This window comes from Poecilia reticulata, chromosome 4, assembly GCF_904066995.2.
Source record: "Poecilia reticulata chromosome 4, P_reticulata-male-v2, whole genome shotgun sequence".
Lineage (NCBI taxonomy): Eukaryota > Metazoa > Chordata > Actinopteri > Cyprinodontiformes > Poeciliidae > Poecilia > Poecilia reticulata.
The window spans coordinates 989,182-1,002,529 of NC_088833.1; the positions used below are offsets into that span (position 1 = coordinate 989,182).

The following is a 13,348-nucleotide window of genomic DNA, read 5'->3' on the forward strand; positions in this document are numbered from 1 at the left end:
AAGAGCAACAGCGTACTTCTAAGTTTCGAGGCGATAAAACAACAAACAGAAATCTAGATTTTATGAAGTCCTTCCTCCGTACGGTTTGATCCGTCCGAATCAACCTGCAGGTTCGCTCCAGATCTTTAAACTCCTCCATCCTGGCTTCCAGCAGTCATCACCGAACCAGGAGCGAGACGCCGGAACCGCCGGCCTGATCGGTTACCATGGAAACAACAACCAGAGGAGGAGTAAAATGGTGAGATGCTCTTTTTAATACAGGTGTCAAACAGCCTGGCTCCTGCAGCTCCAGGTGGAGGAGCCAGAGCTCAAACTGCCTCTCAGAGACCCAGAAACAGGCAGAGATGCTTCTTCAGTCAGTCAGTCTGCTGCTCTCACAGGGAATGAAACACATGTGAAGCTGTGGAAGGTGTGATGGTGGGAAACGCTGCCCTGCAGACACACACAGAGCCGCGGGAGCAGAGGGGGGTTGGTGTTCCTGAACAAAGCCGACACTCGCTCATGCTGCCATTACAGTTACTGAAAAACAAGACATTTCCTTAAAGTCCTTTGAGTTTTACAGTCCAATCAGAAAGGAAATCAAACCAGATGCTGCCTCCACCAAACCTGTCCAACCTGCAAGAGACAGAGAGAATCAGATACCAGCAGCAGGAATTTGGGTCGTTTAGAAGAGAAACAATAGAATTAATGACGTTTTCTCCTTATTTATTCATCAAATGTCAGTTTCAAACTAACTCAGTAAATCTGTAGCTTCAAAATAAACAAGGTAGATATTTAGCTTGTATGGTGGTGGCACCATGATGATGTGGGGCTGACTAATTCAAAGTAATTAAATCTTAAGGATCAGTAATAATCAGTGCGTACAGTTCAGAAGCGTCACTGCTGCTCCTCGTTCCCGGCGCTGGGCGTCCGGTTGCGGATCTGACTCCTTAGCTGTTCGATGAGTTCCGGGTTCTGCTGCTGCATCTGCTGGGCGAACTGCTGCCCCCTGCAGGCCGAGCAACACACTGCAGTCAACAACAGCGCCGCGCTTCAGGCCTGACTGAAGGAGCGGGAACTCACGCCTGGATGAGGCCGGACAGATCCGCTGGTCCCTGAGCTGCTGAGGCTCCGCCCACTCCTCCTCCTCCTCCAGCACCGCCGCCGACCCCCCCGCTGCCGCCGACGCCCCCGCTGACCCCCCCGCTGCCGCTGACCCCCCCGCTGCCGCTGACCCCCCCGCTGCCGCCGACCCCTCCCCTGTCGCCAACCCCTCCGCTGCTGCTGACCCCCCCACCTCCTCCAGCTCCGCCTCCTGTCGCTCCCATGCCATATGCGCCTGACATCATCCCGGACATCCTGAGAGAAACCATGGAAACGGATCAGGGATGGAGAGGAGGAGGAGGGGGAGGGATGAAGGTGAGAGACTTACAGCTGCTGAACCTGAGGGTTGTTCATGAGGGTCGACGCCTGCAGAGAGAGCAGCATCAGTCAATGTTCAAGGTCAGTTCAATGACACTACCAACAGAAATTCATAAACTGATGTCATGGAGCCAACATGGAGCCGGCTCCGTTTTTATCCTGATGAAGGCTGAAGCACTCCTCGTCTTCCTCACTTTAAAAGGAAACCAGCTTCATCTTTTTGACAGGATAAATATCTGAGTATTTGTGAATCAGGAAGCAGCTCTAAAGACAGATCTGGATCAGGATCAGGATCAGGATCTGGTCCAGGATCAGGATCTGGTCCAGGATCAGGATCAGGATCTGGTCCAGGATCAGGATCTGGTCCAGGATCAGGATCTGGTCCAGGATCAGGATCAGGATCTGGATCTGGATCAGGATCTGGTCCAGGATCAGGATCTGGATCAGGATCTGGTCCAGGATCAGGATCAGGATCTGGTCCAGGATCAGGATCAGGATCTGGTCCAGGATCAGGATCTGGTCCAGGATCAGGATCAGGATCTGGTCCAGGATCAGGATCTGGTCCAGGATCAGGATCAGGATCTGGTCCAGGATCAGGATCTGGTCCAGGATCAGGATCTGGTCCAGGATCAGGATCAGGATCTGGTCCAGGATCAGGATCAGGATCTGGTCCAGGATCAGGATCTGGTCCAGGATCTGGATCAGGATCTGGATCAGGATCTGGTCCAGGATCAGGATCAGGATCTGGTCCAGGATCAGGATCAGGATCTGGTCCAGGATCAGGATCAGGATCTGGTCCAGGATCAGGATCTGGTCCAGGATCAGGATCAGGATCTGGTCCAGGATCAGGATCTGGTCCAGGATCAGGATCAGGATCAGGTCCAGGATCAGGATCAGGATCAGGATCAGGAATATTCCCCTTCATCCTGTTACTGGATGATAAACCTGAACGCAGCCAATCAGACCAAGCAGCTGCCATGACGGAGCAGGAAGTCCAGTGGATGTTGGAGAACAGCCAGAGAAAATGTGGATCATTTTTCTGTTAAAAAGGTTCCCAAACTGTCGCCATGGTTTCTTGGCAGTCGGCCATGTTTGTTTACTCTGAACTCACGCGTGATCTTGAGAGGTTTGGTGAGATTTCTGACACCTGACTGTTGGTGTAGTGTGACTACGACCGATCCTGTCCCGAGTCAGATTTATTATCACTGATTCGGAGTCGGAGTCGGAGTCGGAGGAGGAGGAGGAGGAGGAGGAGGAGGAGGAGGAGGAGGAGGAGAGTTCTCTGGTTTGGGTTCTCCAGACAGCAGCTGTTTTCTCCTCCTGCCCTCAGATTACGAACGCCGAGCATCGCCATGGTCCCCAGTTCATTCATAAAACCACCATGAATCTTTCATCCTCGTCGTCATCAACAGGCTGCAGCCCTGAACTCCTCGTCTTCCACTTCCGACCTCATTATTTGACTCAGGTGTGTTGAAGTGGAGACACATCTAAAAGTAGCAGGAGTCCAGGTCTCCAGGCCCTCCAGGCCAACTCCAGGCTTCCAGGCCCGGCTCCAGGCTTCCAGGCCCAACTCCAGCCCTCCAGGCCCGGCTCCAGGCCCGGATCCAGGCCCGGCTCCAGCCCTCCAGGCCCGGCTCCAGGCCCGGCTCCAGGCCCTCCTCTGGACTAGAGGCAGTCACAGAAACGGGTCTGTGTGTCACATTATTCTAGCACATAGAATCGTTTCCAGGAATAATTCAGACGTTTCCCAAAATGGCTGAACTCGTCTTGTTTTTCAGATCTCCCCAGAAACCCGGCCAGAACCAGCTGACCCAGTATGGTCGTCCTGCTCTCATGCATGCAGACGGTCAGGTGATCATTTCTTTACGTCAGAGCTCACCATGTTCATGAAGCCGGGGTTGCTAAGCAACCCAGCCAGGTCGATTCCTCCCAGACCCGCCGCCGACTGAAACAGAAGAAGAAGAAGAAGAATGAAGCGGAGACAGAACCGGCCCAGGTCGGACCCGGTCCGGTTCCTCTTACCGGGCTGGACGTGTCCATCTTCTCCTCGGCGATCTTCATGTTGGTTTTGTAGGTGTCGTTATCCGGGTCGAGCTCCAGAGCCTTCCTGTAGTAACCCACTGCCTCCGTGTGCTTATTGAGGCTGGCCAGCGCCAAACTGACACCAGAACCAGAACCAGAGAGAGTCAGGAGGAAGAAACATGGCAGAGAAACTGGATCAAGTTTATATAAATGAGCCACAAACCCAGCCAATCACAGACAGTTGTTATTCCTCAATAATATTCAACTGAATAAATCAGCAGAAAGTCTAAATTTGGCCCAAACTGCTGACATTATTGAACAAATAAAACTAATACAAGAAATAATTTTGTACCCAACGGATATTGAGTTAAGGATACAAACACTTATCGTCAATTTTAGGTCATTTTTCGTTAAATATACTTTACTTTTAAAGGTGACTATGGCCGTCCTCCGGTGGAAAATAACTCACTGCTAACATATCAGAACCACTCAGAGTCTGAACACAGGTTTGGTGGAACCTGGGAAAAGGGGCGGGGCTTCACTATTCAGACTTAAAACCAATCAGGGATAATTGGTCGTTATGTAAACCGAGCTCCAACAGAAAGATTCACCTCAGCATCAGATTGTTGTCATGAGATTTAGTTTTTGCACTTTTACAAAGTAAACTATCCTTTAAATCTTAATATCAGTTCAGATGTTTGTGTTGGTCTCACCCCATCCGGCCGTACGCCTTGCTGTAGTTTGGGTCGATCCTGATGGCCCGTTCACAGTCCTGCACGGCGCCGGCGTAGTTCCCCAGCTTGCTGTACGCCGCAGCCCTGAAACCACAGCAGGACATGGGTCAGAACCGGGCGGCTGGAGTTCTGGCCGGACCGGGTTCTGGCCCACCTGTTGCAGTAGTAGACGGCGTTCTGAGGGTTCAGGGCGATGGCCTTGGAGTAGAACTCCACGGCTGCTGCAAAGTTTTCCACCTTCATCTGGTCGTTCCCTGCAGAGCAGAAAACACAAAACAGATCCGCATGAGACAGATCCTCCAGAACCAGAACCGCCATCTGAACCTCAACCCACCGTCAGTTTTCAGCCGCTCCGCCTCGGCTTTCTGCTCTTCTGTTGAAGAACTGGGCGCCGTGTTGTTGTTGGCGTGGGACTCGGCTGGGAACTGGAAGACACAGAACCATCAGAACCATCAGGTTCCTCTGGACTTCTCCGGCAGCAGGAACTGACCTTGGCCGTGGCCGAGGCGAAGATCTCTGGTAGCGTCATGGGAACAGCCAGACTCTGGTCGTCCGTGGAAACGTCAAAAGCCGTCTCCAGACATTGGACAGCAACTAGAAGACAACAAGGAGATGTCAGGCAGCAGAACCCGAGCAGAACCGGTCTGGACCCGGTTCCAGCTGTGCTCAGGACTCACCCTCCAGGCTCTCCTGGGCGTCGGAGGTCAGGTCTCCGGCCTGCAGCTGGTCATGGAGGAACTGGATGATGGAGAAGGCGAGGCGCTTGCTGTCCGTCATGGTGGACGCTCTGTGGGGGGGACACCTGGACAGGGGACAGAGGACGCGCCTTCATCACATGACTAACGGGTTAGTTCACTGGTGTGGATCGAGCTGATCCAAACGGGAACATGTCTCCATGGAAACAGCAGAGGGTTTTGTAAATGCTGCCTTGCTAGCCCAACCTCTAACCTGACCTTTGACCCCAAACAGAGAAACGATCACAGACTCCACGTTGGAGCTGCAGCTGAAGAAAATTCAAGAAAGGATCTGACCTGCGCTTTCTGCCTGACTTCCTGACCAGAGCATAGCAGGCGGATTAGCAGCTGCAGAAATTCATCTCCGTTTTCACGTGACTGACGGGTTAGTTCATGTCAGGGTCATGAACTAACCCGAACATGTCAGAGACATGAACTCTGACATGTCAGGGTCATGAACTAACCCGAACATGTCAGAGACATGAACTCTGACATGTCAGGGTCATGAACCAACCCGAACATGTCAGAGACAGATTCCTCTACAGGAGATCACCTTCAACGACTCTGAAGAAACTTTGATGATATTTAATTTCCTGGTTATGTTTAGCACCACCTACAGGAGAGGGGGCGTAACTACAGCAGTGTTTCTGTGTGGGCGGGGCCTCCGGTAGATGAGGATCCCTGAAGCTAAGCCTGATGGGAAATCAAGTGACCATAAAAAACACAGAACATTTAATCAAGGACTCACTACCGTGTTCTGTCTTTAAACGCTTCAGTACTCAACCTACATCACAAGTGACGTCATCACTGCTGGGTTTCAGTCGCGTGACCCGGATGACGTGCGAAATTCAGATGGAGGTCCGGAAGTGGATTTCTCCGGCTCAAAACCCAAAGCAAAATGGATCACAACCAGTAGCTAACGCCCTAAATAGGCTGGAACAGACGAGGCATCTTGAAAAAATAGGCGTATATTTAGAATATGATCTATTATCTCGGTAAAAAAGATTTCTCTAATAATCTTGAGGATTTACCGGCATCGAGGCGAAACACATAACTAACTACCAGGAGCTGCAGAGTTCATTTTATAAGACGAGCCAGAAGAAAGTTTTAAAAAGCCTGGAGAATCAATCATTTAGTTTCATTTTGGGTCAAACATTTGGGATCAAAAGCAGCTTTAGATGGATGTGACTTGTTTCTGCCGGGTGAGTAGCGAGTTGTGCTATTTAAGTAATTAGTCTACGATAACGATGCTATGCTAACAACGAGCTAACCATGTTATTTTATGAGCTTTAATCTCCTGGTAAATCATTTATTTAGCTTCTGTAAACCAAATTCATGCTGGATTTGTACGTTAATGTTGAGTCGCTGCTGGATTCAGGTCAACGATTCGCTCCGATCTACAGAAACTCAGAGTTCGGGTCTTTTCGGGTCTGGAACAGTAACAGCTCACTGAATGGCTGGCAGGTTATATTTAATTTATTTAGCTTTTTTTTAAGTATGAAAGTCCCACTGAATAAACGTCATATTTTCTGTCCGTGACTCGCACTGAGCTAGCTGCTAACAGCATTAGCACTCAGAGGACAACCAGGCATAAAAATAATATATCTACCTTACATATGAACGCTTGTCTTTCTAAGCAACTGTCCAATAAAACATCTGAAAATTTAAATGATGCGATCGTTACCTGTTAGAAAGTGGCGCTGCAAACTGGCATTGTTAGTTTCTGCACCTCCTGTTTTTAGCTGTAGGTTGTTGATCCACTTTTCTCCTCTTTTTTCAGTAAGTTTTTTAAAATTACCTCCCTTGTGACCAACTACCTTCAAAACACGAAAATAACATTCATCTCACTATTGGAACGGTTGGAACAACCGTACAGGACTCAGATTTCAGGCATTTTGATGCTGGATCAACAGAAATAAATGGGCTGAATTTACTTCCGGCCCTCCATCTGCATTGGGTGACGTCGGTGCTACGTCATCTGAAACCCAGCAATATAATAATGCCAAAACAAATTTAATCTAAAGGAGAATCACGGCAGATCAGTGGGGAGAAAAATCATCTTCCAACTGAAAGGTTGTGGGTTTGATTCCAGCTTTACGTTGATGTGCCTCAGAGCAAGGCACTAAGGCGCTCAGTCTGCTGGGTTTTAAAAGCGGATGTTTCATCAGGTCTCTGCCTCTCGGTGGGTTTATTTGATATTCTTTCTGTTTCCGTGGTTCTTCTGAGTGGGCTCCACGTCACGCACATCGAACCGGGATTAGCCGTAAGAATGTTCTGGCACCACCGGGCCCGGGATCAGCATCTGGTCCCAGCTAATGATCCAGAACCCAGCTGCTGGCTCTGAGCTGAACCAGAACCGACACCTGCAGGTGTTTCGCTTCTGAAGGAGTTCGGTTCGGAGCCAGACCCAGTTTCCATGTTGGCTAACTTTCTTCTATAAACTGGAGCCTCTAGATGTGAACATCTGAAAGCTTCCAGAGCCATCTAATACGCGCCGAACCGAGCAGCAGGTCCAGATGTCTGAACCGGAGGACAAAATGGGTTCGTAATTCGTCGCGGTTTTCTGTCCCACGGAGTTTTTATTGTTTTTAGGTGGAGTTCGGCGCGAACGCCAGCTCACAGTGCTATCGCCCAAAAAGCTAACGGTCCCATCAAATTCTGGTTCTGCCGTCAAACTAAAACGGTTCTGGTTCCGGTTCAGAGCCGGAAACACAGCGGCGGGTGGTTCCTACCTGGTGTCTCCGGGAATCAGGTGAAAAACCGCCAGGTAATCCCGACGTCAGCCGCGCTGGGTAACCTCGCTGTACTAGCTAGTCCTGGAGCTGCCGCGGAGTGATGACGTCACCCGGAAGCGCCGTGACGTAGAGGTTTAAAAAAATCACCCAGAGTTGTAAATATTTTAATTCAAAATGACATTTTCATTCAAATCTTTTTTTTTTTTTACTTTTTTCAATTTTAATTTTAATTTACAATTTAAATTATAAGCTTTAAACAAACACAAGTTAAACCTTTTTATACCAAAGACTGTAAAAATGTTCTGTTCTCCAGAACCACAAGATTCTGCAGTTACTAATCCACAAGAAGCACAAGCCTTTAAGAAACTGGCTGCTCATCCAAGGTGATTCATAGAAAGTTTAGTGGAAGGAAAAAGTATGGAGGGAAAAGGTTGTGCAGAACCTGGGCCCTCAGGGCTACAGGCTTCCAGGGTTGTTCTGATCCAGAGAAACAATATCCTTCACTTTACCCATAACTACCTCAGATGTTTCACCTTATCGGCAGAACATTATGACCACGGATGTCTGGATCAATAAGCTTCAATATTACAACATTGAACCAGTATTTCACATCCAAGAGATAACAAAAATCAGCAAATGATAAAAACCTGAAATAAGAAAAAAATCTAAATACATTTAAATTGCACATATGACAAATATTTATTCGTCTATATTGGTTTTTGTTCTCTGAATCTGAGAATGTATCAATATACAGTTTGACAAATGAAGAGGTCAACAATTGATTTCCTTTACATCATTTTACTTTTATAAAGATGAAACTTATCAAACAAATTCAGACTGATAAGAAATATGGAAGAGGAATCTTTCATCTTCAAATCTGTGATGAACATTTTCAGAATAAAGGGGGGAAATCAGATTATTGTAAATGCTTTGAAGCCTTTTTATTTAGTTTAAAATAAAAAATCAGCACTGTTCCTTTAATATAAGTCACATTCATATCCAATTCAACAAATTCTGATCAAATCAATAACTTAAAGCCCCTTTTTGTGTAGTTCGGGATGTTTAACTATAACAGCTTATGAGTAGGAGATTCGCTCTTCTTGTGCCTCCTGAGCTCCCGTAGATCCCTTCACATTCCTGCTACTCAGAGGTGAGTTCAATATGGAGCCTCCTCTGCTGCTCTGTTTTCCTCCTAAATGTCTCCATTTATCTCCTAGCGATCACTCTGAAATGTTCAGGGTTTGCTTTATTATCTAATCGGAGCGCTTCATTTCCAGTTTTAACGGTAAATATCAGTTTTATGAGCGTTTTTGTGGAGCCAGTTTAAAGGACATTTAACGCAAAGCCCCCTGGTGGCGCGTCGCGACACTGCATGTAAAATGTAGCGATCTGTAAGAAAAATAACAAAAAATGTAAATATTATATTTTAATATTATTGATCTCATTCATTTGTATATAAGTTTTATACAAATTAATGGAGTCATTGTTATAATGTATTTTAGAAAACAGCAGTAATTGAGTTAGAGATATTTATCAGGTGTAGAAATGGAGACATGACCTGTGATCTGTGGTGTTTGACCTTAATGACCGTTTTTAAGAGTCTGAGGACACCAACCTGTGAAGCCTTGGAGTGGCAGCATCATGCTGTGGGGCTGCTTCACTGCAGGAACCACAGCATATCGGTGAATGACTGATGCCACATCTAAAGCCAGGAAGCTGAAGGCTGGACACAGATGTGTCTTCTAAAGGGGACAGTGTCCCTCAGCGGCTCACAGTGTTGCTGAAGCTGTGGTTGTGGTCCCTCACGAGGACAGTCCTCAGAGTTTAGAGGTCAGCTGGACTAATTCTCTGCTTTCTGGAGGCCCCAGAAGTCCAGCTGTCTTCTGGATGTTTCTGCTAAATGTCCATCTTATGAACACAAGGTCCGATTCCAGGAGTTTGTGTTCACCTGTTCTGCCAATCAGGTGAAACGTGTGAGGTAGTTACCTGTTCAGGCCACTAGAGGGAGGCGCTGCTCTGACGATGTTGGTGTAAAGTGCGCTTCTGTCTGTCTGTCCCTGCAGGGATGCCGTAGTTCCTGCAGGACGCCACCTTTCTCCCAGGTTTGTCCTCATGGTGAAGAAGGTGAGCAAAGATCCAGAAGTTTACATAAACCCAGTAAAAGACACCAAAAGTTAAATCAGAACAACATTTTCTTGTTTTAGATCAGAATAAACTTTATTTTTATAAATGCCAGAAAATAAATGTAGTGAGAACATTTATTTGTACGTTTGCATACATCTGCTCAGTATTTGTCTGATGTGGGTCAAATATTTTGGGTTGTCTTCCACAAACCTCTGATAGATGAACTGACACGGAGTTATTTAGCCGTTTACCTGTGGATGTATTGTAATGATGCACCTGGAACTCTCTGCTTCCTGGTTCGACTCCATGGGAAAGTCACAGCGTGACGGGAAGCTGTGGCAGGAACTGGGGAACTTCATCCACTAGACGGCATCGTGAGGAAAGAACCTAATGTGAAAATATTAAGGCAACATCTAAAGACGTCAGCAGGAAGTTAAAACTCTGGATGGACAACAACCGTCATCATGCAGAATGGTTAGAAAATGGCTTCAGAAGAGGAACGTCGGTGTTCTGCTGTGGCCGTCACAAAGTCCTGATCTCAGTCCTATGGAGAAGTTGTTGACAGATCTTAGATGGCCTGCAAACCTGACCCAGTTCTACCGGTTCCATTAGAAGCAGTGGACCAGAACTCCAGTACACAATGAAGAGAAGCTTGAGGAAGGAAACCCAAAAGGTTTGACACAAGACATGCAGTTTAAAGACAATGCTACTAAACATCGAGATGTATGCTAACTTGTGAATTTGAAGAGAGATACAACAAAATCTGTAGAAAATGTTCTCGCTGCTTTCCTGACATTTAGCAGATATCCAGTGTTCTTGGTTCCATCTGTGGTTCCTGGTTCTCTGCAGAACGTCCAGCTGGAGCCGTCCAGAACATCAGGAAGTCTTCCTGCTGCCGCAGACACAGGGAGAGGGTCTGCCATGGCGCCTGGTTCTGGACGGGGTGGATAAGGAGCGGTCCGGTCCGTCTACCCGCAGCCACACATGGGGAAGGGGAAGGACCTGAGCGACTTTGAGAAGGGTCAGATCGTGATGGCGCGCCGTCTGGGTCAGAGCATCTCCAAGACAGCATCCATCGTCGGATGTTCCCGGGCCGCGGTGGTCAGCACCTTCCAGAAGTGGTCCAAAGAGGGGAAGCTGGTGAACCAGAGACTGGGTCACGGACGGAGGAGACTCATCGATGAAAGCGGAGAGCGACGGCTGGCCCAGTTGGTCCAGTCCAACCGGAAGGCCACCGTGGCTCAGATTGCCGAGGAGGTCAACGCCGGTTCTGAGAAGAAGATGTCTGAATGGACGGTCCACCGCAGCCTGCTGCGTCTGGGCCTGAGGAGACGGAGAGGAACCAGGGGACATGTGAACGAGGCTTCCCGTCCGTCCGTCCCTGATGGTGCAGCACAGGACCTCCAGTCTGGAAGCTCCGCAGCTCCAGGGAATCAGGAGGACGAACCTTCAGGGGGAACCTCAGAGCAGAAGGAGGAAGATCTGCCAGGAGGAAACTGATGATGATGATGATCTGGACAATATAAGTCTTTGGGTTCTGGTCGGGTTCTAGATCAGCTGCAGGAACTGCAGTGGTGAAGGCTTCCTGACCTTCATCCACCGACTGACCATCGGATTCTCTGGTTCCTGTCTGAAGGCCTCGTTTATGGTTCACCTGGTTCCTCTGGGGCCAGAAAAGACGTGTCTGCTTCCTCTTCAAGTGTGAAAAAAAACTGTTAAACCATAAACAATATAAACTATGTGGAAGATTCAGGTGATGTTTTTTCTGGTTCCTCAAAGTATCAGAGAGGCTTTCCAGAGATGAGCAGAGGCGGCTCCGTCCTCCATGGTGTCTGGCTGCTTTACAGGGTCATGGGGTCAAAACTAGCCTGGTCACTTTCTTCGTACTCAATCCAACCGTCCCTTCGGTGCTCCGTCCGATTGACCTGGATTCCTCTAGTAGAATTTCAACCGGGCCAATCAGCAATCCGACGAAGTTGTGAATGATGTTGATTTCAGCTGTTTTCTAACTGTAGTCAGTGGGAGAGAAGGAAGCCGTTCAGTCCGTTTTTGGTTCCAAACGTTGAATTAACACTAAAAGCCGCTTCGTTTCGATCGGCTCCTCTCGTTTCCGGTAACCTTCACATTGTCGAACTGGCACATTACATCCATCACGGACAAATGTTAGCAGTTGGGTACATTTAAAACTTCAACACGCCTCCAGGAAGCAATCGCTTCTCAATAGCTGTGAGCCTCTGGATGAAGGTTTTACTTCACTAGATCAGTAGTTCTGAGGTGAGGAGCAGCATGTCCATGTTGATAACTGAAGGCAGGTCTAGGGGCCGGGTGGCGACCATCATGGCTGCTGTCCTGGACGTCTTTCTGTTGTGGAAAGTTGTGGCAGATCCACATCTTCTCCTGCAGACATACAGATACACAACTGTGTGTCATCAGTGTAGCAGTGGCAAGAGAAGGGAAGTGACCCCTGAGGGACTCCACTGGTCTCTGGGTTTGCTCAGTTTGCAGGTGCAGCATAAACCAACCAAAGGAAGAGTCTGTGATGGTGAAGCAGATGAAGGAGGGTGTTGTGGCCCACAGCTCCCAGCAGAGCTGCTTCAGGCCAGTGGACAGAGTTGTTTATGTCGCTTTGTCAGAGATGGTCCTTAAGACAAGAATGGAAGATCGGACTTTAATTTGATCATTGGGATCACGAGTGGGCTGGGCGGCCTGATCCTGACCTTTGTAAGGCAGGAGGGCAGGGTCAGTTTGAGGGTCTGGGTCAGAACCAAGGCGAGGAGTGGTGTGTGTTTTCAGCAGGCGGACGATTCATTCAGCTGAAAACGAGGTGGACGGTCATCTCTGTCTCTGGCCTGGAGGTTGATTAAACCAGACCAGCTGGTTATTCTCATTCATTTTAGGCCTGGACTTTGACTAGTCCATTCTTACATAGAATATATATTACAGCACATATAGATTTTTGATAGAAAAGAACATCTGAACATGACTTGAGGTTCATCAGAGTTGGTATAGTTCAGAGATGCTCAATACGCCTGAGGCGCTTAGAAAAACATTCACTGAGATCCAAAACGTCTAACTTTTTTAAAGATTAAATAAATACACCAACAAATTAATAATCGCTGATTAATAATCGTGACAAACATCAAGCCTGACAACCTGATATCGTAACGGACTGAATGTTTTGTTTCTAACGTAATCTCTGCTCGGCTTGCGGGACGCAGGCGGTTGCCACGGCAGCGGGTGTGAAAAGGTCTTCATGGTTTAGAGCTGATCACCTGTTCAGGTTGTTTTGTTTACCTGTGGCTCATCACAGCCGCTGTAGTTTCTGAACGTTCAATAAACGACAAACTTGGACTGATGACCTCGTTCGTCTGAGTTTACGGCACAAACATCAAATAGGACAAATGTATTTCATTTAGTATTTAACAAATAAATGGCTACTACCGTGATAATTATGTGAAATTTAATTAATTGTCTAATATTTTTTTAAAATAGTTTGGTGTTCTCTGGCATCTTGCTTTGAGCTGCAGAGCCTAACAGGAGCTTTATTGGCTTTTCCTCCATCAAACATGATATTTATTCTCGTCTCTTATTTAGTAGA

At 47.7% G+C, this 13,348-nt stretch overlaps 2 protein-coding genes across 10 annotated transcripts; one reads left to right on the forward strand and one right to left on the reverse strand.

The window, feature by feature from the left end:
• Positions 1-231: 231 nt before the first annotated feature.
• LOC103463213 (small glutamine rich tetratricopeptide repeat co-chaperone alpha) lies at positions 232-7,742 on the reverse strand. The gene is made up of 12 exons (XM_008406444.3): positions 7,624-7,742; positions 4,835-4,959; positions 4,648-4,751; positions 4,492-4,582; positions 4,312-4,411; positions 4,137-4,241; positions 3,424-3,559; positions 3,281-3,346; positions 1,412-1,449; positions 1,063-1,338; positions 865-988; positions 232-615 (listed from the first exon to the last, which is right to left on the reverse strand). The coding sequence occupies exons 2-11, from the start codon at positions 4,932-4,934 to the stop codon at positions 877-879; spliced, it is 1,128 nt and encodes a 375-aa protein (XP_008404666.2). The 5' UTR covers positions 4,935-4,959; positions 7,624-7,742; the 3' UTR covers positions 232-615; positions 865-876.
• LOC145551281 (uncharacterized) lies at positions 7,051-13,105 on the forward strand. Of its 9 annotated transcripts, none has more exons than XM_081605803.1 (4): positions 7,056-7,073; positions 9,690-9,750; positions 9,970-10,423; positions 10,600-13,105. In XM_081605803.1, the coding sequence occupies exon 4, from the start codon at positions 10,735-10,737 to the stop codon at positions 11,248-11,250; it is 516 nt and encodes a 171-aa protein (XP_081461929.1). In that variant the 5' UTR covers positions 7,056-7,073; positions 9,690-9,750; positions 9,970-10,423; positions 10,600-10,734; the 3' UTR covers positions 11,251-13,105. The 9 variants fall into 9 exon arrangements, with proteins under 9 accessions (XP_081461925.1, XP_081461929.1, XP_081461926.1 ...); XM_081605800.1 differs by lacking the exon at positions 7,056-7,073 and adding an exon at positions 7,121-7,432; XM_081605804.1 differs by lacking the exon at positions 7,056-7,073 and adding an exon at positions 7,121-7,432 and having other exon boundaries at positions 10,066-10,423.
• The last annotated feature ends 243 nt before the right edge of the window (positions 13,106-13,348 follow it).

What these genes read in the sequence shown, in the direction of transcription:
- LOC145551281 (XM_081605799.1), top strand. Translation starts at nt 10,735, where the DNA reads ATGGGGAAGGGGAAGGACCTGAGCGACTTTGAGAAGGGTCAGATCGTG.
- LOC103463213 (XM_008406444.3), bottom strand. Translation starts at nt 4,934, where the DNA reads ATGACGGACAGCAAGCGCCTCGCCTTCTCCATCATCCAGTTCCTCCAT. An exon ending in CGCCCAGGAGAGCCTGGAGG is followed by an intron (nt 4,752 to 4,834) that starts GTGAGTCCTGAG and finishes GTTGTCTTCTAG; the next exon opens with TTGCTGTCCAATGTCTGGAG. An exon ending in GCCGTCTACTACTGCAACAG is followed by an intron (nt 4,242 to 4,311) that starts GTGGGCCAGAAC and finishes CTGTGGTTTCAG; the next exon opens with GGCTGCGGCGTACAGCAAGC.